General features: G+C 42.0%; 1 protein-coding gene across 2 annotated transcripts in view; it reads right to left on the minus strand.

Annotated features, from left to right (window-relative positions):
* The window catches only part of LOC140727559 (runt-related transcription factor 1-like), a 219,819-nt gene that overhangs the window by 26,943 nt on the left and 165,046 nt on the right, over window positions 1–27,830 (minus strand). For both annotated transcript variants that reach the window (XM_073045041.1, XM_073045040.1), the window contains exons 3-5: window positions 26,142–26,386; window positions 25,228–25,384; window positions 24,087–24,191 (exon numbers count right to left, since the gene is read on the minus strand). In XM_073045041.1, coding sequence (XP_072901142.1) covers window positions 24,087–24,191; window positions 25,228–25,384; window positions 26,142–26,386 — 507 coding nt within the window. The remainder of the gene's footprint in view (window positions 1–24,086; window positions 24,192–25,227; window positions 25,385–26,141; window positions 26,387–27,830) is intronic.

A 27,830-nucleotide genomic window follows, 5' to 3' on the forward strand; every position in this document is an offset into this window, starting at 1 on the left:
TCCTGTCTTTTCCCCATAACATTTGATGCCTTTACTAATCAAGACCCTAATGGCCTCTGCATTAAATATACCCAATGAATTGGCCTCCAGAGCCGTCTGCGGCAATGAATTCCACAGATTCACCACCCAAGCTGGTAAAAGCTTCCTGACTGTATTGCCCCATCAGTAATGACTTTTAACCAATAGCTTGCACTTTAAGCAAACAGCTGATCATAAATATTGCAAAATCATTATGGTATAAACAACTATTTCAAAGCGGTTGCAGATATTGACATCTGTGTTAAATATTGCTCTGTTGGTGGAGCCAGCTCCACTCTCATTTTGACAAGAAGGATTATGTTGATGAAACGTCCAATGCCCAGAGGTTGAAGGATGGCTTGTCAATGATGGAGTAGCCATAAATGGGCATGGATTGTGGAAGCAGAGGAATGGATAAACAGAAAAGTAACAGCAATGGTGGACAGAGGGAATAATGATAAGGAATGGATGAATAAGCAGGAAATGTGATGGCTAGAGTGGGATAGGGAAAAGGGTAAAAAAAAAAGCAAGATTATGAGAAACTGAAGGAACTTAGCAGGTCAAACATCATCTATGGACGGGACTAAACAGTCAACGTGTTAGGCTGAGACCCTTCATCGGGACTGGAAAAGAAGTGATAGGAGAAGACAGTGGACCACGGGAGAAAGGAAAGTAGGAGGGGCACCAGTGGTAGGTGATGGGCTGGTAAGGAGAAGGGAAGGGGTAAGAGGAGAGGCAAGATGGGGAATGGAAAAAGAGAGAAACGGAGGTGGGGGGGGGGGGGCGGGTGAAATTACCAGAAGTTAGAGAAATCAACGTTCATGCCATCAGATTGGAGGCCACCCAGATGGTATATGAGGTGTTGCTCCTCCAGCCTGACAGTAGAGGAGGCCATGGACTGACATGTTGGAAAGGGAATGGAAAATAGAATTAAAATGGTGGCCACCACAGAATCCCACCTTCTGTGGAGGACTGAGCGAAGGTGCTCAACAAAGCAGTTTCCAATCTGTGTTGGGTGTCATTAATGTAGAGGAGGCTGCACCGGGAGCACTGGATACTGTAGATGGCAGTAAAGTATGAGAAAGAGAATACAAAGTGTAAATAGAATGATACAAAATGTAACTCCACTGACACCTCAGTAAATGGCCTGGTCAGTGCTCAGGGCTACTTAACAAGTGGCAAGTAGTACTTGTTCCACACAAGAGCCAGGCAAAGGTCATCTCCCAGACGGCAGGGACACTCAGTAACATCACCATCACTGTCCTTCTTTTTGACCACCCACATTCACCACTGGCCCAAAGTTTAACAGAACCAACCATGTAAGTACAACGGTTGGATACCCGTGGCAAGTGATTCACCTCGAGTTCCCACCTACAAAGCTTGTCAGGAATGTGATGGAATACTCTCCAGTTGCCTGGATGAGTGCATTTCCAATTACATTCAACAAGGCTGGCGACGTCCAGAGAGGATGCTGGAGGCCAAAGAAGATGACCTACCCTGGGGTGAACGGAATGTGCACGTGCACGGGTGGGGTGGCTGCGAGGAAGGAGCAGGGCTTGTTATGCCATTTTTGTGTCACTTGTGTTCTGAGTTTTTCTGTCGAGCATGCTGAGCATGTTACATGGGCACCAGAATGTCTAGTGACACTTGTGGGCAGCCCTCAACACCTACTAGCGTGTGTAGGTTGTTAACGCAAATGATCCATTTCACTGTAAATTTCGGTGTTTGTGTGATAATCTGAATCTGAAGTAGTTTGTTGAATTGGAATAAGCTATTTGCCACTCTGCACTTTGTATATTTACTGCCTTCATTACCAAAAAACATGGGATTCAATGCATATTATTTACAACTATTCAGTGAAGCTTCTTCCAAAGCAGCTCCACAAACCACAAATTTTATCACTAAGGAGGACACGGACGGTCAGGAACGGCGCCACCTGCAGGCGGTCCTTCCAAGTTTCACAACATCCTTACTTGGGAGTCAATCATTATTGTTTGGTCTATGTCCTAGATCTCCATAACCAAAAACACTGTGGGAGTACCTTCACCAGAATGGTCATAGCAGTTCGTTCACTACCCCTCCTCGAGAGCAGTTACAAGTGGGGACGAAAAACAGGCCTGTAAATGGATAAGCAAGAGAAAAGAAAAAAATACTTTTCCAGAATGAAGATCAGAAAGAGTTAAGAATAAAAAGACAGAAGCGATGAGCTAAGGAACATACAAAGAGAAGGAAGAGTGAAGTGCAAACAAACGAAAGCTTTTGAAGGAAATCTCGGTTGGTTGCTGTTGGTCGAACTGAACTTTTCTGTTACCCAGTTTTCCTCAGTAGGAAACACATTTGTGGGGAATACTGCTAAAATTCATCATTAAAGATCAGAGAACGAGATTAATGTTGGTGAAGGCTAGAAGGGCCTGTGTGGACAGGCAAACTAGGTTTAGTTTCTAGCCTGGCTTTGAGCTCAGAGTCAGATCAGATTACCTTGTGTAGTTCCTTCTGCTCATGTTCGAGTGAGGGGCAGTAACTCTTGAATATATTTAGAGCCAAAACTGGATGGGTAAAGAAGCAGACAATGCCTACATCATCAGACTCCTCAAGTGACACTCTATCTTTGACTCCATTCCATAGTACAGTATCTGCCACAACATGAAGACAACTGCAAACCAGCAGAGAGCTGAAAAAGCTACCCGACAAATCAAAAAACAACAAGGCCTTTGATGCAGGTGAAGTCACTTCTGAGGTATAAAATATGATGAAGTACTTCCGATCCAAATTTATGGCCTCATTTTTGTCTTAAAAAGAAGAAAGCTTGCTCTGAGATGTCAATCAGAAACATGAGAAAGCCTGCAGATGCTGGAAATCCAAAGCAACACACACACAAAACGCTGGAGCAATTCAGCAGGTCAGGCAGCATCTATGGAAGTGAATAAATAGTCGACGTTTCAGACAAAGACCCCTCTACAGTCCCGATGAAGGGTCTCAGTGTGAAACATCGACTGTTTGTCCTTTTCCATTGATGCTGCCAGACCTGGTGAGTTCCTCCAGCAAAGCCTTTAGTTGACAAAATATAAACGTTCAAAGTCTAAGATCTCTTAGGCATGGCTGTAGTGCCGAGTGGTCCTCGTTTTCCTCTACAGTTTACAATTATCATCAATACTATATGACTAGAGAAGCAGCATCTGTGATGTTATCCAAATTCAATGACAGGAGGGATGAGCCAATATCAGTTTCCCCTCGCCAGCATCAAGACTCTGGTTATGCTTAAAGCAGATTGACCAAGCTGTATCATACCATACACACAGCTAACCTTATACATAAGTGTATTACTTTGAGCCCTGTCTCTGCAAGAAGATGCCAGCCAGGACTGGAAAAAATGCTTCAAGGACGTTAATGTGGTTTCATTAAGAAAGTTTAAGACCCTTGCTGACACGGGGATCTCTGTCCCATGCATGTTCACAATAGGAGGCCACAAAGCACTCAGCCTGTTTGACAGGTAAGTCCAGAGGTGATGCATTGACATCCCACCCGCTCACTCCCATTATATAACACAGCTTGCGGCAGAGTCTGCATAAAAAGATATACGAAGATGTTGCCAGGACTCGCAGGACTGAGTTATGAGGCGAGGATGGACAGGGTAGGACTTCATCCATAAACACAAAGGCTGGAAATCCAGAGCAGCACACACTGAGTACTGGAGGGAATCAGTAGCTCAGGCAGCATCTATGAAGAAGAATAAGCAGTCGACATTTTGAGCCGAGACCCTTCATCAGGACTGAGAAGGAAGGGGGCAGAAGCCAGAATAAGAAGGTGGGAGGGGTGGGGAAGTAATACAAGCTAGGTGGTGATATGTGAGACCAATTGAGGGAGAGGGTCAATGAAGCCCATTTCTTTTTCAATCCTGATGAAGGGTGTCAGCCTGAAACACCAACTGTTTATTCCTCTCCATTGATGCTGCCTGACCTACCAAGTTCCTCCAGCATTGTGTGTTTCCAAACATTTTATTCATTGGTGCATTGGTGGTTTGCGGGATCATCTAGTAAGTGTATTAAGTCATGAGGGCCATCGAGAGGGTAAATGTACGTACATCAGCTTTTTCAAAGGACTTGAGAACATAATTTTAAGATGAGAGGAGAGAGATTTAATAGGAACCTGAAGGGCAACTTTTACACCTGGTATATAGCCAGTATATGGAGTGAGATGCCAGAGACAGGAACATTAACAACCTTGGATAGATACATGGATAGTTAGGGTCAGGTCAGGAATTCCAAATGTTTTTTATGCAATGGATCAACACCATTAAGCAAGGGGTCTGTGGAACCCAGGATGGGAACCCCAAGTTAAGAGGTATATTGGCCAACTGCAAGTGAAAGAACTAGCTTAGATTGGCATCTAGGTTGGTATGGAATGGTTGGCCTAAAGGGCCTGGTTCCATACTGTGTGACTCTGACGCTTTTCCACACAAGACTCTTCAGCTACCTCCGACTCACATAAACTGAAGTGGAATTAAATCATCCCCAAGGCCATCATAGAAAGAAGGAGGAAACCCATGCAAGAACAAAGTATAAGAATATGTATTCACATCTACGTTGCATAGATTCAAATACGGTTCAATTTCATAATTTACACGTGGGGTGTAAAGCAATAGTTATCAACATTTTGCTTTTGGAAGTGATTTCATTCATTGATCCTTGTGAATATCAGAATGGACACTGTCCCATATGATTACTTCGCTCTGCATCTGACTCTGAATTTGAGCACAGTAGTATGCAATACACACACTTCATTTACCCCAAGCACAAGAGATTCTGCAGATACTGGAAATCTATAGTAATAACCGCAAAATGCTGAAGGAATTCAACAGATCAGGAACAGAAGAAAGTTTTAAGCTGAGACCCTTCATCAGGATCTTATTTACCAGTTATCTCTGATGTATATGTGGCGTGGATTGCATATAACGCAACTGGAAACTGCACTGCACACAAACTGGGGTTTACTGTTACATAATTGTAACTAGATTTGGCATGTTGGTGTCCCCTCTCGCTGTGGCAGGACAATATCTGTCTCTCCCTCATGAGTGAGAGAGAGGGCCTGTTGAGATGGACAGTAGTTCCTGATGGACTTAGGGGGGCTTGCTGTTGCATGCTGGGGAATAGTTGATGCTTTTGCTGCTGCTCATGCATGGGAGGGGGGAGGGGGGCTTTGGGGTTCTAATGTTTTCCTGTCATTCATTCTTATTTTTCCCTCTCTATTTCTGCGAGGAATGAAGTACTTCAGCTTGTATACGATACACGTACATTCTCTGATACTAAATTGAACCATTGAACCAATAACCCCTTCATACAAGAAGGAAAGCAACTCACTTTTCGCCACTTGCCTAAAGAGCCGGCAAGGAACATGTATCTAAAAGCAGGGCACAGAAGGTAGTATATCCATAACAGAGCTCAGTGAAACACCAAGTCATTTCAGTCAGTGAGTGGCGTCAACTACGTTAAGCACTTGTGTTTAATATTTTGGTAGGTGCTCTCACAATATAATTGCTGGCAGCGTAACATTATTACCCTCTAGCTAGCTTTGTTGAGACTTCTGAAATGCTCTTCTATGAGGTGGGTATGACACAGAGCACCTACACCAAAAGGACAACGCACTTAAATTGCCACAGCAATTGTAATAGAAATACAGGCACTTAGTGTGAAACTCCTCCTGTTTGCCATGGGTTTAAAATAAAACTGCAAGAGCAGCAGTGTTATAAGTGTGTGTGGTGTGCTGCCCACAGGTTGTACTGAGCCTCACACAGTTGAGGCTCATTGAAGGGCACAAAACTGAATGTGCGGACGTGTGGACAGCCCACAGCCAACGCTTCCCCACGCACTCAGTACTAGTAAGCAGCAGAAAATCTCTCTGCCACAGACATTAATCAATGATGTTAATCCCTTTCAAATGTTTCCTTTTAAACACTTCTTTAATCCCTTTAAAATATTTCTTCAGTTGAAGCAAAACTAACATATAAGAGACCACCAGGGGGCAGGCCAGACAATAAAAACCTTTTATGCTTCCTGTATTATACAATTTAATAGTTATTAAGATCACATGAGGTATGATAGATGGAACATGTTTAGAATAAAGCCCTGTTTCTAACATTTACACTGTTAAAAAAAATCAAGGTGCAAGGGAAGAAGCAAAAGAAAATTCAAAGACCTACGATCATTTTTACAGTTGCATCTGTGAAACTGTGACTCATCCAAGAGATTAATTACAGTTTGAAATCTGAAAATTATAAGACATAACCAAATTTACAGTGACTTAAACAAAGAGTAGGAAGTGAAAATGGGAATTAAGATGTAGTAAGTGTGAGACTAAGGGAGGAACTGGGTCAGGCATGAGATCAGAGAAGAGGGGTTGGCTAAGAGATGTGGACTGGATCCATTGACACCCAGTGGGGGAGTGGATACCAAGTGTGAAGTACAGCTCCTCTAGGGGGTTCTCTGCCTGTTGCTCTTCTACAAAGCAGATGCTCCGACTGACTGGTTTCACCATATCCTGTTTTCATTGTCTGACCCTGTACATCGCCTCACCTTTTCATCATCTCCTTTATTTGCGCAATCGCGCTTTTCTAATGACTCACATTGCTCCACAGAGATGATCTTTCATATCATTTAACGTGTTCCTGCTTCTCCACTCGGCAGCTTAACCCACTAACACCCGCCCTGAGGAAGAACGATGGGAGCGATTCGGGCGCAGACACTGCCCGAGACGCCAAGGGAGCCTCTGAGTCTTTGAATTACACACTGTCATCCTCCTGCGTCAACAGAGAAAGAAGGTACAGTAATCTTCTGGTTTAATGCTGATTCGAAGCAAAACATCTCTGGTAATTTGCCAGCCCCTCAGGATAATGGAATGATTATGCAATCAGATTTAAACGTACCGTGAAATACGCCATTTGCGTTAACGACCAACACACGCAAGGATGTGCAGGGGTACATCAGATATTCCAGCGCCAGCCTCTCTCATTCACTGTCATTAATGAAGCTCCCCAGATATGCATGAGGGCAAAAGCACTTGGGCAGCGGCAGATTTGTTTGACGGTCACATGGTGAACACGCGGAAGATGAATGAGTTTACAATACGGCAGTAGAAGAAAAGACCGCAGCAGCAAAACGAGCCCCTTTCCCATCCACCCAGGTGGCTGAGCAACAAGAATTAGGGGCAGCTGCTTCAGAGAGCTCCAACAAGCTCATACATTTTGTGTGAAGACATCATTGCACCTAATATGGAAAAAAGCATTCATTGAATAGTCTTCTAAGAGCAAAGAGCAGTCGATGAGCATTATTTCCTTTGAGAACCAAAGCCTATAGTGGTTTAGCACCTTTGACAGACTTACACAGTACTGCACACATTTGTCCGTTCACCTACTGGGTCCACCAGTCTTCCCATCTATCCATTCCTCGTTTCTCTCATTTCCTCTCACATAAATCTCTTCTTGATTATTTTGCAAATAGCTTAACAGGGGGCAATTTACAAGAGCCAGCTAACCTGCCAACACACCTTTTGGATGTGGGAGGAAAAGAAAGTGGAAGTTAGAAACACATGTGATCACAGGAAGTACATACGAACTCCACACAGACAGCATCTGAGGTCTCGATTGAACCTGGGTCATTGGAGCTACAAGGCTCAGAATGATAAGAAAAAGAAGGTACAATCCTTGATGATGTTTAAAGGGAGCAGCAGAGGGAAAATTAAACAGTTTGAAGACCAATGCCTAAAGCTGCATCTGCAAACCTGTGACTGACTCGTTCAGAAGATTAATAATAGTGCAAAATCTGAAGCTTGTAGGCCCCAATGCAGTTTCAATTTTCACACTTCATTTAAGTAATATTTAGTTCTGAGATTTAAATACAATTACCAAACCAACAATAAGTTACACAGAGTTAATATAATATTACAGGGATGTTATCAAACAAAATTTAACACTAAGCTCTATAAACAGATACCCGAGCAAGTGAAAAAGACAGAGAGTTGAACGTATCTAGGATAAGAATTCCAGAGCTCACAGTACATCCTGCCAGAATTTGGATAATTGACATAGTCTGGTGTCAGAGAACATGGAGTGGTACAGCATAGTACAGGTCCTTGGGTCTACTATGTTGTGCTAAACTTTTAACCTACTCAAACATCAACCCAACTCTTCCCTTGCCTAAACCACCATTTTGCTTTCATCCACGTGTCTATCTACCAGTCTCTTAACTGTTCCTAATGCATCTGTCTCTACCACCATCCCCGGCAATTCATTTCATGCACCTACCACTCTCTGTGTATAAAAACTACCACTAATATCCCCCCTATATTTTCTTCCAATCACTTTAAAGTTATACCCCTCGTATTAGTCTTTTCCACCCTGGGAAAATGTTTCTGGATGTCCACTTGATCTGTGCTTGTTATTGTCTTGTACAGCCCAATCGAATCACTTCACATCTTCTTTTGCTTCAGAGAGCCCTATCTCGTTCAACCAGTCCTCATAAGAAATGCTTTCTAAACCAGACTGTATTCTGGTAAGTGCCCTCTGCACTCCAGAATTCTTCCTATAAGAAGGCGACCAGAACTGAACACAATTAACCTACCAACCCGCACGTCTTCGTGAGGTGAGAGGAAATTGGAGCACTCAAAGCAAACCTACTCATGTACAGAGTGATGTCAAGTAGGCAAACGATGTGGCCACAAATTACCAGACTCTACACTCTCCCAAAACAGGCACTCTGTTCCAAGTTTTGCTGTGGGCGGAATTATTCAAGGATGTGCTCAAAGTTTCTGTGAAGGGTTGCTATTGATATCCCTATCGATTTCTTGGGAACCTCCGGTGCATGGGCTCTCAAAGTGAAGAAGGAGCACTCGGAACAGTGTTGAGAACAAGGAGATGGTGAACCCGGAGCAGACACGGAGCAGCAGATGCTACCAGCCCCATGAGCCACCTCCCGTCCTGGAGTCTGCGTGTTCTACGTTGACCTCTGATGCACAAAGGCAGAGTTGATGCAAGTCATTCTCAAAAGGCAGCCTGGGAAGAGGGGATTAATGTACAAAATAGGAGCAGGAGGAGGGTGTGTGGTCTCTTCACAGCCACTTCTATTGATCCACAACATCATGGCTAATCTGGTCTTGCTCTCAACTCCCCCAGGGACCTCGATTTCCCTGTAGTCCAAAAATCTATCTGAAGATAAGCTTTACTTGCTGCCACGCTTCTGACACCAACGTAGCATTCCCACAACGCTAACCACCATGCTACTGTGCCGCCTCTTTGCCAGATTTGAAGATATTCGGTGATATGGACACCACATGTCTTCACGGTCGAAGAATTCCAATGGTTGTTGACACTCTGAGAAGATAAATTCCTGCTTAACTTCCTCCACGCTAAACAGATGCTACAGTGGTGTGGCAGTGCCAATGACCTGGGTTCAATCCCGACCTCTGCTGCTTATCTATGTGGAGTCTCCACGATCCCCGGACATGTCTGGGATTCTCTTGACTGCTCTAGTGCTCTCTGTGTGGAGATGAGAGAATCTGGGGGAGGGGAGGAGTTGAGGGGAATGTGGGGAGAGTAAGAGAATAGGATTGGTGTAAGGTTAAAGGAAATGGGTGCTTGGTGGTTGGCACCAACTCAATGGGCTGATGTGCTCTGTGATTCTCCTTACTCTGAAGTCATGTCCCCTATATCTAGGCTTGCCAAAGAGGGCTGGAGTGCAGAGGTCCCTGATGCTGTTCAGCTGGTAAAGCTTTTGTAGAAATAGGGAGAAGGATGGACTCATGGACTGGTGACCTCTGTGAAGCATTGTGCTCAGAGCTGAGGGTGAGTGAGATGGTGTGAGTCAGGACACAGGCAGACTGTTCTGCACAAGGCTGTACATGGGCTGCTCAGTGGTACTGGCTTTGTGTCAACAGCAATGTGTAGAAGAACCTGCCAGAGCCAAACATGTGTCAGTTCAGGATTTAACTTCAGCTGCAGGACCACCTCATTGAATCGGTATCATATATCACAGCCTTCATGCCAGCTGTATCATATATCATATATCACAACCTTCATGCCAGCTGTATCATATATCATATCATATATCATATATCACAGCCTTCATGCCAGCTGCAAAGCCAATCTTGAAGGATAAAATGAGGGTTCGTGAAGTTCCCAGCCAGCCCACCCGCCCTAGATGAGATTCCCTTCGTTGTCAGCAGACAATTTGCAATGTCCATAAATTTGACCACAGGCAAGGTAGGCCACTTTCTCATGGCTGGAGAGCACTGCCTGCCTGTTCCTATTACTCACACTTCCCCAGTCTCCAAAACTAGCTTGAAGCAGACGTTTTGTCCATTCCAAAGAAAGGATGGCACAATTGGTTGTTGGAGATGTACAAAACTCCATTCAAGCTGACTGTAGCACGTTCACCAGTTCAAGGACAAACACATAATCAGCGGCCACTTTACAGGAGTGGAGCCCGGTGTGGCCTTCTGTCGTAGCCCAGGCGCTTCATGGCTTGACACGTTGTGCATCCAGATGTGCTCTTCTACACACCACTTGCGTGGTTATTTGAGTTACTGTTGCTTTCCAGTCAGGTTGAGCCAGTCTGGCCATTCTCCTCTCACCTCTCTCATTAAAAGGGCCCTTGTGCCCACAGAACTGGATGTTGTTTGTTTATCGCACCAGTCTCTATAAATTCTTGAGACTATTGTGCATGAAAGTCCCAGGAGACCAAAAGTTTCTGAGATACTCAAACCACCCTGTCTGGCACCAACAATCACTCCACGATGGAAGTCACTTAGATCACATTTATTCCCCATTCTATTGTTTGGTCTGAACAACAACTGAACCTTTTTGACCATGTCTGCATGGTTTGATGCATTGAGTTGCTGCCACATGATTAGCTGATTAGATGTTTGCATTAATGAGGCGGTGTACAGGTGTACCTAATAAAGTGGCCACAGTGTGTATTTGTCCACAGGCAAAGTGGGTTACTCTCTCATGGCAGGAGAGCACCATTGGGACAATACTATAAATTACTCCTCCCCAGAAGCAGATTCCAAAGAAAGGATGGTGTAGATTGTTGTTGGGATGTGAAAATGCTGTTCGAGCTAATTGGAGCACAGCCCCAGTTAAGACGCAAACGTATTCACTTCCCACAATCCATCTAGGATCTAGATCTAGATCTAGGCCTCATATGGAGCTAGTGATCATTAATGGAGAATGTGTGGAGCAGGTTAAGACCTACAAGTATCTGGGAGTACAGTTAGACGAGAAGCTAGACTGGACTGCCAACACAGATGCCTTGTGCAGGAAGGCACAGAGTCGACTGTACTTCCTTAGAAGGTTGGCGTCATTCAATGTCTGTAGTGAGATGCTGAAGATGTTCTATAGGTCAGTTGTGGAGAGCGCCCTCTTCTTTGTGGTGGCGTGTTGGGGAGGAAGCATTAAGAAGAGGGACGCCTCACGTCTTAATAAGCTGGTAAGGAAGGCGGGCTCTGTCGTGGGCAAAGTACTGGAGAGTTTAACATCGGTAGCTGAGCGAAGACGGTCAATTATGGAAAACTCTGAACATCCTCTACATAGCACCATCCAGAGACAGAGAAGCAGTTTCAGCGACAGGTTACTATCGATGCAATGCTCCTCAGACAGGATGAAGAGGTCAATACTCCCCAATGCCATTAGGCTTTACAATTCAACCGCCAGGACTTAAGAACTTTTTAAAAGCTATTATTAATGCTTTTTGAGATAGTGATTTAGATGCATATCATATTTTTTACTGAGTTAAGTATTGTATGTAATTAGTTTTGCTACAACAAGTGTATGGGACATTGGAAAAAAAATTGAATTTCCCCATGGGGATGAATAAAGTATCTATCTATCTATCTATCTATCTATATAACCTACCTTAACGCGGAGCTCCTGAGGGAAACACATGTGGCCGGCGTGGTGGGGGGGGGGGGGGAAGAACATGCCAACTCCACACTGACAGCACTGGTGGACAGGATCAAACCCGGCTCTGGCACTTGGTAGCATTGCATTAGCATAATGCTATTACAGCCCCAGCGGCCCAGATTCAATTCCACCACTGCTGTCTGCAAGGGGTGTGTACTTTCTCCCAGTGAGCATGTAGGCTTCCTGTCACAGTCCAAAGACATATGGGTTAGTAGGCTAATTAATCACTTGGATGTGCAGTGTGATTGGGCTGAAAGGATCTGTATCTATGATGTATCTTGAAATGTAATTTAAATCGAATGTCTATTCATCTTCATTTCCATTCATATTGCCTAAATATGACAAACGCAACAATTTGGGAGAAATTTGTATGGTCACCATTGTAGTAGAGACACATTAGAAGAAGGAGCTGTAAATGTTTAAATCATGATAGAATAATGATGCTCATTTATTTAGTAAGAATGTATCATATTGCTTGGACGGACTCCAGTTGGCTTTGCAGCTAGAACCAGATGAACCTATGTCGCCGTATAATTCTCAGCATTAACCTTATGAGAACTGAGCAAGCTTGTGAGAACCAAGCAAAACGGCTCGTCTGTTTGTTTAGTTGTTCGGCTTTCATAAACACTCACACACCACCACACACAGTCATATCCGCCCACACACAGACACTTTAACAGAGGCCCCCCCCATACACACCCACACGCTCAAGTGCACTGAAACACACACACATATGCAGCACATCTGCGGCATGCTGACCTCAACCCACACTCACACCCTCCCCCAAACACACACACACACACACACACACACACACACAGACACACACACACACACACACACACAGACACACAGACACACACACGCTCTCTCACACACACACACACACAGACACACACACACACACACGCTCTCACACACACACACACACACACACACAGACACACACACACACACACACACACACACACACACACACACACACACACACACAGACACACACACACACACACACACACATGCACATCTGCACATACACACATCTGGTCACACAACTATGCCTGCAAACACACACACACACACACACACTCATTCACAAATGCACACACATACGTGCGACAACAACGTAGCAGTGTACTGGTTTGCGCAATCGCTTCACCGTGATTGAGGTTCAATTCCTGCTGCTATCTGTAAGGAGTTTGCATGCTCCCCCCATGGCTGCGTGGGTTTCCTGAATGTGCCCCGGTTTCCTCACGCATTCCAAAGATGTTTAGTTAGGGTTAGTGTTAGTATATTGGTGCGGGGAACATGGTGACGTTTAAGGGCTGCTCCCGGCACAATCCTCGCCAATTCGAGTTAACACAAAAGATACCTTTCACTGTACGCTTCGATGTTTGGATGTATATGTGATAAATGAAGCTAATCTTTATCTTTACACTCCAACATACCAACATACTTATGGATATCTGTCTACACATGTAGCTACACCAAATAGATCGATATATATGTACTTGCAAACACATAAATGCTTTTAGTCCATGAAACACAACACTTAAGATTCTTTGCATCTTAGCTGTGGTGGCATTCTTGCCTCTGAATCAGGATAAAGTCTGATGTCAGACATTTGAACACAAAAATGTCAGACAACTTGAGGGAATGCTACACTGCTGCTCTACTGCCAGAGCTGAGGCATTAAGCTGTGACACCATCTGCTCCATCAAATGATTTTCAAAAGATCCTCTAACACTGCCTCAAAATGATGCAAAAGGGCCACCCTTGATGACCTGCTCAACTTCTGCCCGTCAATCAGCATGACTCGGTGCTGCTTATAAGAACTTTCACTGCACAGATTGGCTGTTGTACAATACTGTGCAAAACCCATAGGCATGTATATAGCTATGGAGCCTAAGACTGTGTACGTCACTGTACTGCTGCAACAAAAGATCAAATTTCATGACGTATGTGGGTGCCACATCTTTCCCCGTTCTCCTGCTCTGTCCAACTCTTTTTGCAGCCTCCCTGCTTCAACACACCACCTGCATCTCCACCTATCTTCATATCATCCACAAACCTGGCTACAAAGCCATCAATTCAATTCTGTCATCCAAGTCATTGACATACCTTCACCTAAAGGACTGCAGATTTTCAAGAAGGAGTATCCCCACTACTTTCTCAAGGGCAGTTATGTACAGACAATAAATTTTATCGACAACTACAGTACTATGGAAATGTAGCTATATATACTGTATGTAACTAAGCCTTTTGATAAAATTACTGTAGTAATTTTATATAAAGCACACCAAGAGAAAAAACTAATTTCATGCCATATGTGAGTGATAACAAACTGGATTCTGATATGGGTCTCTTTTGTGGACTGTGAGTGGAAAGGGGGTCAAGGAGAAGGGAATCATGGTTGGGAAAGGTGGAAGGGAGAGAGGAGGGAGCGGGAAACACCAGAGAGACGTTCTGTAATGATCAATAAACCAATTGTTTGGAATCAAGCGACCTTACCCGGTGTCTCAGGGCTGGGTGTGTCTGCACCCATGCCACCCCCTGCCCCTGGCACTCCTCTGCCACGTGTCCCACACCCCTCCCACGGTGCTCCACCTTTGCCATTCCCAACTTCCTTTGCTCCCACCAGATTTACAAACTCGCTCTCCACACTACATTGACAGATGCAGTACTGTGCAAATGTATTAGGCACCCTAGCTATATATACATGTGCCTAAGACTTGTGCACAGAACTGTATTTCCCACATTAGAACAGAGCCTGCACTTTGAAAGCTAGTATTTAATACGTGATGAAGGTTTTTAGGATAACTTGACATGATGCCTTTTCTCTCCTACAAAACAAGTAGAATTGCTTTTAAACAGCTCAAAGCCCTGAATAAACTATTTATGTATGAAAGACTTTAATTCATAAGCCCTCCATATAACCAGTCATAAAGATTGCTCAGTCTGATAATGCCAAGTACTCAAGCCAAACAGGTTTCTGCCACAGCTTTAACCATAAAAAAACAGTTGTTAGTGTTTTCCATCCATGTGACCCTTTCAGAATGCTTATGCCTCAACTAGATTGTGCAAAACTAAAATACAGTAGACTTCTTGAGACCTAAAAAGAATAAATTATGATATTAGCACAAAAATAACATTGCAGGCTGTAATTTCTTTGCCAAAGGTTTGTTAAGCAAATCTATTAATTGGTGCTGGCAAACAAACAGTCAAGGGTATAGTGTGGCAGTAATGCTGTAAACCAGTTCTTGGTTCACTATTTTTTATGGATGTTTATCTATTCATTTTAAATAAATGAATGTTTCTGTTGGAATAGCAGAATAATGACATTAGCCAGTATCAGTAATGGCATGCTTTAGGCTGTAGAACATATTCATTGAGTTTAACATATGTTATTCACTCATCATTATTTTAACAGAGACCTTGCTTATTCCAAATGGTGTTATGGTAGAGAAAGGTCATACGAAGGTACTAATTATTTGCGTGCTGATTAGAAACATTAATTTCTTGACTTGTATTATCTAAGATCTACATGGAGCTAAACTAGGTCAGTCACTGTGCGGAAAGACTTCTAGGATTTGAATACATCGAATTTAAAAGTGACATTGGATTGACCAATATCAGCCTTCCTGCAGAGCATACTAACACAGGCTGCCTAATATTATCTCATTCATTGATGTCTTTTTGGCAGTCACATGCCTGACAGTTTGCACAGAAATGAATAATACTCCTGACACCATAAATATCTTTGTACATTTAACTGATGCTGACTGGATTCTTCAAGTAATACACACATAGTGCACTGGTTTCAAGGTAAATTGCAATGGGCCAGACACTAATATGCCAATTTCATTTGGTTACAATGACAGAATGGGTATTAAATCCAAATCCAATTCTTCTCCCAAGTTATTTGTCATTTTTTAAAAATTGCTGAAGTCAGATGTAAGTAAAATTGTTTGGGGCTTGAAAAGGTTAGTAAAAATGATTCAATAGCATGACCTTATCTTTATTGCTATAATGGTATGAAGTCTACAATACTAATGGCAATATACATAATGCGGCTAACTTTGATTGCTGTAAGAGCTAGTAAGACTCTTCACACTAGTAGAAGGCACCTATTAACGATATATTGTGATTTTCCATGATGAATTTATCCATGATTACCATGATACAATCACTTTGTTTGCAGTGTATTATACTTCCTCATCTGCGGTATACCACAGTGAACTATGCAGTGAGAAAATAAACCTTCCAGATCCAAAAGGTAGGAAAACCTAAGGTGTTTCTTTAAAAATCTGGACATGATACAGATGATGAAGGAATAGGCAAATTGGGCATGAGAAAAATATTCTCCGCTCAGATGCCAGTTTAATTCAGCCATTTAAATATTGCTGAAGATTCAAAGTGCCTGCATATCCGCATGAAGATAGGCTCATCGAGCTCACACCAAGCACCAACTATCTATTTATACTAATCCTACACTTATCCCATTTTATTCTCCCCACACAAAGTGCTGGAAGAACTCAGCAGCTCAGGGGGCATCTATGGAGAGGAATAAACAGTCGAAGTTTCAGGCTTGGCCCAAAACATCAACTGTCTGTTACTCTCTGTAGATGCAGCCTGACCTGCTGAGATCCTCCAGCATTTTGTCCGTGTTGCTCTCTTGTGCGGAATCTCTTGTGTTTATTATCACCTCGTTTGCAACTCCTCCCAGATTCTACCACCCACATGCACACTATATTTATAGTGACCAAGCAAGTGGGAGGAAACTGGGACACACAGAGGAAACCGCTATGGTCATAGGGAGAATTTGCAAATTTAACACAAATTGGGCGCCTTTGGAGATCAGGAGTAAACCCATGACTTCGGTGCTGCGAGGCAGTGGTACCACCACGTCACCATCTTATTTAGTCAAACACCCTATCCTAACACAATTACTCCCCCCAACTTCTCCCTCTAATCTACTAGTGACAATTTATGTGGCAATTTCATCAACCAAACTGCATGTTTTTAGGATGAGTGAGGAGATCTAAGCACTCGGGGAACCCCACACAATCACCAGGACGACAGACATCCGGAAATCACCGAGTTTAGGATTCAACAAGGATCACTAGATATGTGAAGCACCACAGTACTGCCCTATCTGAGTGGATTGTGGTCTGATTGGCACTTTCAGTGCAATCTAAATATAATCATGGGAAAGCACTTTATTTCCAGGAAATTATTTCATAATTCTGAAATATTTTTATGATACCTTACAACCAATTTGTGAAACAGAATTCCAAAAAATCTATGATAATTTTCCTACTGATAGCTCATTTTATGGACAGAACTGTCAAATAACCTATGAAGTTATTATACAAGAGTTATAGATCGGTGGGACCTCACAAATTTTGGGGCAGCGCAGTAGCATAGTGCTTAGCACAATGTTTGACAGTACCGGTGATCTGGGTTCAGTTCACACAGCTATCTGTCAGGAGTTTGTACTTTGTCCCCCTGACCGTGTGGGTTTCCTCTGGGTGATCCAGTTTCCTCCCACAGTCCTATGACATACCGGTTGGTAGGTTACTTGGTCATTGTAAATAATCCTGCCATTAGGCTGGGATTAAATTGAAGGTTGCTGGGTGGCGGGGATTTAAGTGTTGGAAAGGCCTGTTCCACGCTGTATCCCAATAAATACATAAAATAAATAAATAGAAATAAAGCAACACACACATAATGGTGGAGGAACGCAGCAGGCCAGGCAGCATCTATGGAAAAACAGTAAACTGTTGACGTTTTGGGACGAGACCCTTTGGTAGGACTGGGTCTTGGTCCGAAACATCGACTGTATTCTTTTCCATAGATGTTGCCTGGCCTACTGAGTTCCTCCAGCATTTTGTGTGCTGCTTGGATTTCCAGCATCTGCAGATTTTCTCTTGTTTGTGAAATAAAAATAAATAACTGTTTCTACAATGCATGATACTGCTCTCTGAGATAAGGATAATTAGAAAACTGCAACTAGCTACTAAGTACAGGTACAGTAAGTCTCAATATATCAGCAATGTGGCACCAATTCTAGATGAGATTATAATCCAACTTCTTTAGATGTACATATCTGAGATATAAACCAATGCTAATTCCATAAATGCATTTCCAAATTTCACTGAGGAAACTGAGTGGGCATAACTAGCAGCAAATTCAATGTGGGCAATGTTCTGTCCCCAGCAGAACATTTTTGTTTGGGATATTGGTACTTTTTACCAGGTCGCATTGCCATACAGATAATGTAATGGTGAGAAATTGCTTAGAAATGTTTGCAATCATTGTGCTGAAGATTTGTTATAATTATAAATTTATTAAGTATGCCCACAAGAAAACGAATCTCAGGATTGTATATGGTGACATACTGTACATGTACTTTGATAATAAATTTACTTTGAACTTTAAACTTTGAACAATGCTGCAGAGTGCTGCCTTCAGGAAGAAGGTACAGGAGACTCAGAACTCACACCAGCAGGTTCAGGAACAGTTATTACTTCTCAAATATCAGGCTCTTGAACCAGAGGGGATAATTTCTTGCAACTTCACCCACCCCATCATAGAGTTGTTCCCACAACCTATGGACGCACTTTCAAGGACTCTTCATCTCATGTTCTTGATATTGATTGCTTATTTATTTTGTTTCTGTTTTGTATTTGCAGTTTGCTGCCCTTTGTACACTGACTATTTGTCTGTTCTGTCGGGTGATGATACTATCATGTTTCTTGGGTTTACTGTGCATACCTGCAAGAGGAGAAACCTCTGGGTTGTATATGGTGACATATATATACTTTGATAATAAATGTACTTTGAACTTGAACTTTAACCTTTGAAGACACAACCATAACTTTGACTCAGCAGCAATGAAATAACAAGTAAATATTTCCAAGTCAGAATTTTGTGTGACTTGAAAGGAAAATTAGAAGTGGTGATGTCTCTTAGCTCATACCTCCTTTAGAATCACGAGTCTGATGCTACTTCTGAAGGTGGCTGACTGAATTGTAGCAGTGGCAAAATGTACTGCAGTCTCAGCAGGTTAGATGCTTAAGACAATAAATGAAGTAATAATCTCTGTTTTAATATGGAGAGTCTTTTTGACTGCACACTAATAGACAAGTGGCGAGAATTGTATTACAGATCTGATTGGAAAATAATGGAGAGCGGGCAATGGTAAACAAACCATTCATCACAGAACATCCAAATTCTGACCTGATTTAGACACCTGACACACCATTCATGTGTTCAAAAGTCACCTCTCCAGATTGTTAATAAAGAGAGCAATGATAATGCCAATAAGCATCATGACGAAATTATGTCACAAAGATGACTCCAGTCAATGCCGAACCTCATGCCCTCCCAATCCCAGCTCTCACTGATTTCAGGCTTACTGAGTCTACCAAAGGTTCTTTGAAAAACTTCAAATTTTGATGTCTGCACATGTAGGGGATGGCAAGAATACGTTCAAAATCATCTTCAGACAATCATGCTGCCAAAAACTAGAAGACCAGAAGATATAGGAACAGAATTAGGCCATTTGGCCCATGGGGCCTACTCCACCATTTCATCACAGCAAGTTTATTATCCCTCTCAATTCCATTCTCCTGTCTTCTCCCCATAATCTTTGACATCTTTAATAATTAAGAAGCCATCAACCTTGGCTTTAATGAACTCAATGACTTGGCTTCCACAGCTGTCCGTGGCAGTGAATTCCACAGGTTCACCACCGTGTTAGACTTTCATTACTTACATATGTAAAATTACTACTTGGAGTGAAATAGCCAAGACTAAATTATCATCTAAAATATGGTAAGTAGAAATTTGTGACAAAATGGCATTTAAATGATTCACAGCAGTTGAGTGAATAAGTCAAATAACATCAAAAATATAAAATTGTTTTCTAGATTTTGTCATCTGTGTAAGTACCAAATACTGATCTATCCCATAAATCATTTTATATTTATACAACCCTGTGCAGCCAAAGTACATCATCAGTAGTCTCCTAGCATCTCACGCTGTTCAGCATATGATAAAAATCCCAGGAATCAGGAGCTAAATATTATCAAAATTTGTAACTTTAAATATTGCACCTTATATTGAATTTGGTAAAAGTTGTGACTTAAAAAGAAAGAAAATGAAATGCCTTTAAACTTATTAGCAATTCTTATGCTTCTCGCAATTCCAGTTGTCAGATTTAAAATTAAACTGCTATATTTACAAACTGTAGTTAAATTTGTGATCAGAATTGGCTTCTACCATCAACAATTTTAAGAAAAGACAAAATAAGCAAACTATTTTTTTCAAGAGGACTTTCATTTTGGAATACTTAAATTTAATTTTGATTACTATCTGGTTTTGGAGTTTCAACAGTCATTTCTGCTTTTAAAAAAAAAGCTAGATACTTCACAGTAAGCTATTTGTACTTGAAGCCTTGGCTTCCCAATTCCAAGTATCATTCTTTATCACAGCACTGTCAAATCTGGCAAGGCATAGTAAAATTTTCAGCATGACTTGCTGTTGTAGTAAAGGATTTGATGTGATATAATGCCCTGTAAATTTCTTCACTTACCTGTACAAAAAACAAACCAATAGAAAGACCCAAAGGCAGTACTGGCTTCAATGCAACTCTGAAGGGCATGAAGCCATTTGCCCTAACTACTCTTTATATCACTTTGCTTCTCACTGTTTTTAAAGTATTTCTTGGTGAAGCAATTGTTTAGGAGATGAAATAGTTAATCAATATGTATACTTCTATCTTAACTCCACCATGGACAGTCCCAAGTGAAAGGAGGAGGGTCAGGCATGGGGCTAGCAACCCATCCCATAAAAGCCCAGAGCTACAGAAATGCCAACAGAAACACCAAAAATCTTATTCCTGGGAGCGGAAGGACTTTTGAAGATGGGCTGCACTCAGGGACATCTTGAAAAGTTGGCCCAGGACAGAGGACTCTGGCAAACTGCAACTGGCAGAGTATTCCCCAGTAGGAGTAAGGGCTTAGGTAAATAGGTATACTTCTACCCTAAAAATATCCCGCAATTTGTATCATTTTTAAGTTGAAAGAGTCCAAATAATAATAATATTAACTTATAACATTAGATATCAAATCACAATTTCCTCTACAATCATTAATAAGTCTTTGGTTAGTTGATCAGCTATGCAAACCGATGACATATTGTTAGAACACAGAACAGCACAATAAAGGAGCAGCCCTTCGGCCGACAATGTTGTGCCAAACCAATTAAATACATAATCAAACGGCCAACTAAATTAATCACTTCAGCCCACACAATGTCCATAATCCTTCCATTTTCTTCACATTCATTGTTAATGAATTATCACAGCTCTGGTTTATAGAGAGCACTTTGACTCAGCTCTGTGGTTTGGCAATGAAGTGAGCTGAATCTTTATCTGAAATCTGTTGGTTCCTCTGATGTTTACCAAACACAAGATCAAAGGTAATTCTGTGGTTTTGATGAATGTATGGAAGGATAATCTGCTATTTATAACATTACTAATTCCTTATCAACCCCCCCAGAACCCTAATTGTGTTTTATATGTTACTGTAATTCCATGTAAATATAGAAACCTTATGCAACACATACAAAATGCTGGAGGAACTCAGCAGGTGAGGCAACTTCGATGGAAATGAATATTCAGATAATTTTGAAGTACTTTTTATTCTAGTAGAAATTGTTTTTAGATTTAAGCCTGATTTATATTTTACAATACAGAATTTACACTTCAAAGTACAGAAAATAAACTAACATTTACTAATAGTTACTTTAATAAATTAACTTCAAAATAAATGTAAATATTTTGTATCAGTATAATTATTTGCACTTTAAGAAAATATGATAGTCCTTGAAACAAGCTGTATCTTTTCATACTCTTTTAATCAGAAAGTCATCATCACTACCCATTGCATGTGCAAACCACATAAAGAATCTCAAAGCTTCTAGATATCCAAGATAAAATTCTTTTGACTGAATATAATGTGCTGGCAAAGAGAGACAGAATTTTAAAAAATGTTTGAAGGGAAGGATCAGTGGAATTATTAATCTCTTCTTTTTGAAATGAAGTAGAGCAAATCATTTCAGGCTTTTGTTGATATGTTTAGCTTGGTATATTAAGCATAGCCAAACACTGAAATTAAACTCAAAGTAAAAATAATATATTTCCAGAAGGAAAGTATTTGTGATGGTTGAAACTATGAAAGCTGAATTTGCTGAAGTATATTAATTAATAACAATTATGGCTATCAAACATTGTCACCCGCCAAGCTAAATAAATGTCTAAATAATTACATAAATACATTTTGAAATATTTGTGCACATATTCTTTGCACACTTTGGTGTTTGTTATTGAACAAACACCATGTATTTGGCTGCATAGATGAGCATTTTAAAAGCAGGAAATATATAAAGAAACATAGTGAAATTAATAATAAATAATACACTCTGTATTTTAGTTAGAATCATTGCATCAAATCATCTCAAAAATGACTGTGGTATTCCTTTGTAACTGTGCCCTCTTACAGGTATTCATTGCCATGCTCTTCTGTAAGTCACATCTTTATAAAATGCTTAAAAATGACACCATATTTAAGGTAGTAATTCCATATCTTACGTTACAAAAAATTCCAAGTGTCTTTAAGAATTGGAATATTAAAGCAATGGTGTGTTTAGTTTATTCAAGCATTCTACAACTAACCTTGCTTATGTAATTTTTAAATATGTACAATCATGTCAGCTTTACTTTTTTCATATTTACCCTGAGAAAATATACTTACTCCACATTCCTGTTGAAGTGTCAAATAAACTTATCAGATTAAAAAATAGTCATTTTTATTGATGCTCTGATTTGGCGTAGATTAACCTTTGCAGCAGAATATATCATGTTTCTTCAATAACAAGAACTGACATTTGAGAAGAATATGTGTACAAATCATTCACAATGTACTGCTTATCTTACCGTTTATTCAGCTTGTCAGGTGATAATAGTGGGCATTTCTGTAAAAATATTAATAGCTGCAATTGTTATTAATTATATATAATGAGATTCCGTTGCTATGGCCTGGTAATGTTTAAACTGACAAAGTATTAATTATGTGAGACTAACTTCCAGCATTAGATTTCGCAACAATTACTTAAAAACATGATTGAAATGATCTATATAGTAGTCTGCTTGCTGTTAGCAGGTGAGCTTTCCTTAATAATTTACTATTGGATCTGCTTCTACTAATGGACCTAAGATAGTCAGAAAATTCCCTAGCCCGCAATTTATAAGCATAAAATCATCCGATATAAGGCGTATTAAGGATCTCCGTGAACTGTCTTTGATTAACGTAAGGAATGGAATTCCACAATATTTGAATACTTAAATAGAAATAATCTTTAGTTGAAGTATTTGGGTATAGTGTCTGCATTATACGTATAGTGAATGTAACGTTGTCTTAAACGGCCGGTGATGTGCGAAGATATAATACAAGTTCAAATTACATTTAATTTTAAAAGTCTTGTACGGATATATTTTACACCTTAATACCATTAATGTTTCTGCATAATAATTTATGAATAAAACTTCATCAAACTGGCCACCAGACAGTCTCACAGAATCATGAAAATCATACTAATAATAGGTTAAGAATCTTTCCGTATATGTATAGTTCATTTATCTGATGACAGAATTATCCAAAATACTCAGTAGACGTCCCATTACGGTTTGTATTCACTTGAAAGCTACGGACATTTGATTTGCTCCCATAACTATACGCGCCCGCCTATGCACAGCAAAACTATCGGCGTGAATCGAGCTTTACTGTTTTATAAAACATTTGGCTTGCCTTTAAAATAAACAGAAGTCACCTGACTGTTGGAATTTGACAGCTTCGAACAAACAGCGGATAACTTCTAGTGCGTTTGCAAAATGTAACATTAGGTTGCATTTGAACGATTCAGTGAGACCCAGAACACAGAAAACAATTCTGGAAGTGTCCCCATCCGACCGCATCATTACAGAAATATTGTAAAGGACTCGACACTTAAATCCCGCGCACTCGGATAAAGCAGGGACAACTCGGGTACTCACTCCTGGGCTCTCTGGGGCCGTCCACGGTAATCTTGATGGCCCTGTGGTAAGTGGCGACTTGAGGAGGGTTCGTAAACACCGTGATGGTCAACGTAAAACTCTTCCCTGAAACACGGGCACAGCAATCAATGAGCAGGTTACAGAGACGAGGGAGGTTTAAGCAATAATCGGAACATGTTACTCGTATTAACAATAAAAATAAAATCAGGCCTAAATCAACAGTTCTACTGTTAATACATATCTAAATATTTTAATCGTGTGTCACAGCATGCCTTCATCACATTTTCCGTTCTTTGTAAGTGTTAACTCTTTTCCATTAATAGAATCCAATCACTGGCAATTTTCTGTCACATTAGAAGACTAATCGCCATTTATAGCATAAGGGGAAGCAAATGTTTTATTGAATTAATTGACTATCCTTTGTAATATGTTTTTCAAAAGATTACTTAATCCCAGTTTCCTTCTGTCCACAAAATACCTAATTCTGAACAAGGGATTTTTAAAAATTTGTGTTCTTATGCAAATATAGCAGTAAAATGCTGTACAGATTAGTTGGCATTTTAATTGCCTTAAATTCATTGTAAATTCGGCTGCTAACTTTGCGGGTTGATTTAACCACCTTAATGTCACCCAAAGAGGTGGTGAAAATAGTTGGACTAAGCGAGGGTTTTCGGCACTGGTTGGACCACTGTCAGGTCCCAAGTGGGGTATGAGGGGAGAGGACGATGGAGCCGTAGAATCGAAACGGATCACTTGAAATTGTGACTAGGTCGATTGAGTACCTGTTTGGTTTCTGCGAAGATCACCGCCCCCCCACGACCCCCCCCCCCCCGCCCCTTCCTATTCCTAAACCACCATCCCAAATAATAACAACCCCTGACCAAAGTAACACCAGGTCCCTCAGCGGATTGTCAGCAGCCTCAGATATTACGCACGCAGTTCCATCTGACAACACAGAGTCAACAAAACCCGATATAATCTACATTTTGAGACTTTATCAGGCCCAGATGACTGCTGCTTGATACTTTCTGAGCGAGTATATGCGTTGAGGATTATAACTATATAATCAGGGGAGCAACAACGAAAGTCTGAGGAACTCCCGATGCGATGAGTTTTGTTTTATTTTCTTTGCTCTGACTACCTCGTCCACTCCGGCCGACGAACCGCAGGTCGTTAAAGCGGGCGACTTGATTCTTCATGACGGCCGTGGCGTTACGCAGCTCAGCCGAGTAGTTCTCGTCGTTGCCGGCCAGGACCGTGACCAGAGTCCCGTCAGGAACATCTCCCAGGGCGACCACCTGCATCCGGGAGAGGAGCACAGGTCAGGGCGAGTAAGGGAAGCCAGGCAGTCCACCGCCTCCCCAACCCTCTACCGCTTTATCGCCAAATTGAACCCTCCAAATAACCCCTCTTCTCCTCTTGTCGAAACGCAATGCACCCCCCCCCCATGCTCTGACTCTAAAAGCAGCGCAGAATAAGTGATTCAAAGGATACGTGTTAGTGCAGAAAGTCCCTCTGAGTTAAAATAGCAGCCACGAATCGAGGAATATACACGGGGAGGGGCGCATATGGCCTAGTCTTACTTATATTTCTGAGATTCTTGTAAAAACACCCTTGGTCTATTTTTTTTCCGCGAAATGCGGTTCTCTGCACAATCCCGGCCAAGTGTGTGGGAAAGGCCCGCGTGTGTGGGTGGGAAAGGGGAGGGCGTGCGGGGGTGGCAAAACGGGTGTAATTATAATCCAGTGTGTAAAAAAACTTAAGTTATGGAAGACCAGTACAAAGGCTAATCTGGGGGTACGTTCATCTAAACCTCCTCCTAATAGTTTACCTGGACCTGTCACTACTGCATATTGGTTTGGGATTTTTGAATCACTTTACCGCATATATTAATCTACATCTGATAGTATAATTAAAACACACAGCAGCAATGCTAACTTTTTGCTCTTTAAACTGTACAAGACCCAGTGAAGGTTCACTTATAGCCACTGTAGGTGCCAGTGGTTCCACCGACTAGTAAAACCCACCAAAGTACACAGAGCACACGGGATTTACCTTAAATGCGATAGGAAGGGTCTTGTTACACCTCCAGTGAGTCGGCAGGACGGAGCAGAGGAAATTTGGACTGTCGGTCCGGACCAGCTCTCCGGGATGATCAGCTAACACGTCGACCATGCTGCGATCCGCCGGCCGCAGTTTACCCAGAGCGCTGTCCGGCGGCGCCAGCGGCAGGGAGTCACTCATCTTCGCCGTGCTCAGCGTTGTCGAAGGCGGCGTGAACCGACGGCTGGTGTTGGTATCTACAGGGATACGCATTACAACAAAGCTTAGCAATCTCAAAGACAAAAATTCTCAACACCGGGCAGCTACAGAAACTTGGCCTGTTCGAGGGTCTCTGCCTCTCTCTCCCTCGTCTCCTTCTCCCCTTCCCTCAATCAATCCACCTGCGACCCAGTGCAGACCCCCGGAGTCTTTGGAGAGATGAAGCCTCCGCTCGAGTCTCTGGCGAGTTTCAGGCGCAATCAGCAGGCGTAGGTGGGGTTTATGATCGGTCCGACTCAGTGACGGGTTAAAGTAACGAAGTGTCCACCTGTAGACGTTCTGTTGTTGACCCCCTTTCAATTTTCAGTTCTACACCGCGGTTCTGGTAGCCGGCAGCTCTGCCGCAGCATATCGAGAGAACGTTCGCTGAAACTGTCGCTTGATCGTGCAGATCACCGATTAAACTCAAAAACAACGAAGAGGCAACTTTCTTAAATAAAAGAAGTTCGGTGAATTTATCCAGCAGTTGAAAAGACCACAGTTCACTCAGCTCAAATAAAATAAATCCAAGTTACTTTTCCCCTTCTCTCTACGATCACAGCCACGGTTTAATTCTCGCAGCTTTCGCTTTCTAGATCTTTATTTTGGGGGTAGCGCGGTTTTGCAGCTCGGTTAGACTTGTGGCTCTCCTGTGGTTTGAGACGTGCAAACACCATATATATAATCCCCTGACCAAAATTCAGAGCGCACAGAGAGAGAGAGAGAGACTTCAGTCCAACGTGAACTTCACACGAGACACCCGCCCTGTGGATGACTGCACCAAATAACACAGAGCCTTTAAAGTTCTTTTTTAAACTTCAGAACAACAGCTGGAGAACCTAAAGAAGAAATTGACTTTTTCAATCATAAGTAACTTGCTTCTCTTTTCTGCATCGGCACTCCTCCTCTTAAGGTGTTGTCCTTGTTGTAAAATAAAATGATTTGAGCACTAAGCTGGCAGGAGCAGGAGGACTTCAGCGCTTTGTGAATGAGTCTTTCTCTCTCTCTCTCTCTCTCTCTCTCTCTCTCTCTCTCTCTCTCTCTCTCTCTCTCTCACACACTCTGTCTCTCCTTTATGATTTAAGGTGAATGTCTCGGAATTTCTACACAAAACCCCCGGCGATCTCTTGCTGTCGGCACGAACCCGGCAGATTTGCATATCCCATGAACCAACCAATCGGCAGCGCATTCTAGAATTCGGGCCCGGCCAGGAAGGAAGGAGTGGGCGGACCCTTTGGATGGCTTCCAGCCAATCGCAGAAGGCGTCTTTGTGCTTTCGAAAGCGCCCGGGAGTGCGCGGTTCCGGAACGCTCCTCGCGCCAGGACGTGCGCGCGTGCACGAACAAGCACCACTACCATCAATGGGATTCCTTCTTTCTGAACCTCATCCTCAAATAATCTTGCAATGTAAACTAATCGCGAGCGCCTTTAATCTTTTACACC

The sequence above is a fragment of the Hemitrygon akajei genome, chromosome 5, assembly GCF_048418815.1.
Source record: "Hemitrygon akajei chromosome 5, sHemAka1.3, whole genome shotgun sequence".
Lineage (NCBI taxonomy): Eukaryota > Metazoa > Chordata > Chondrichthyes > Myliobatiformes > Dasyatidae > Hemitrygon > Hemitrygon akajei.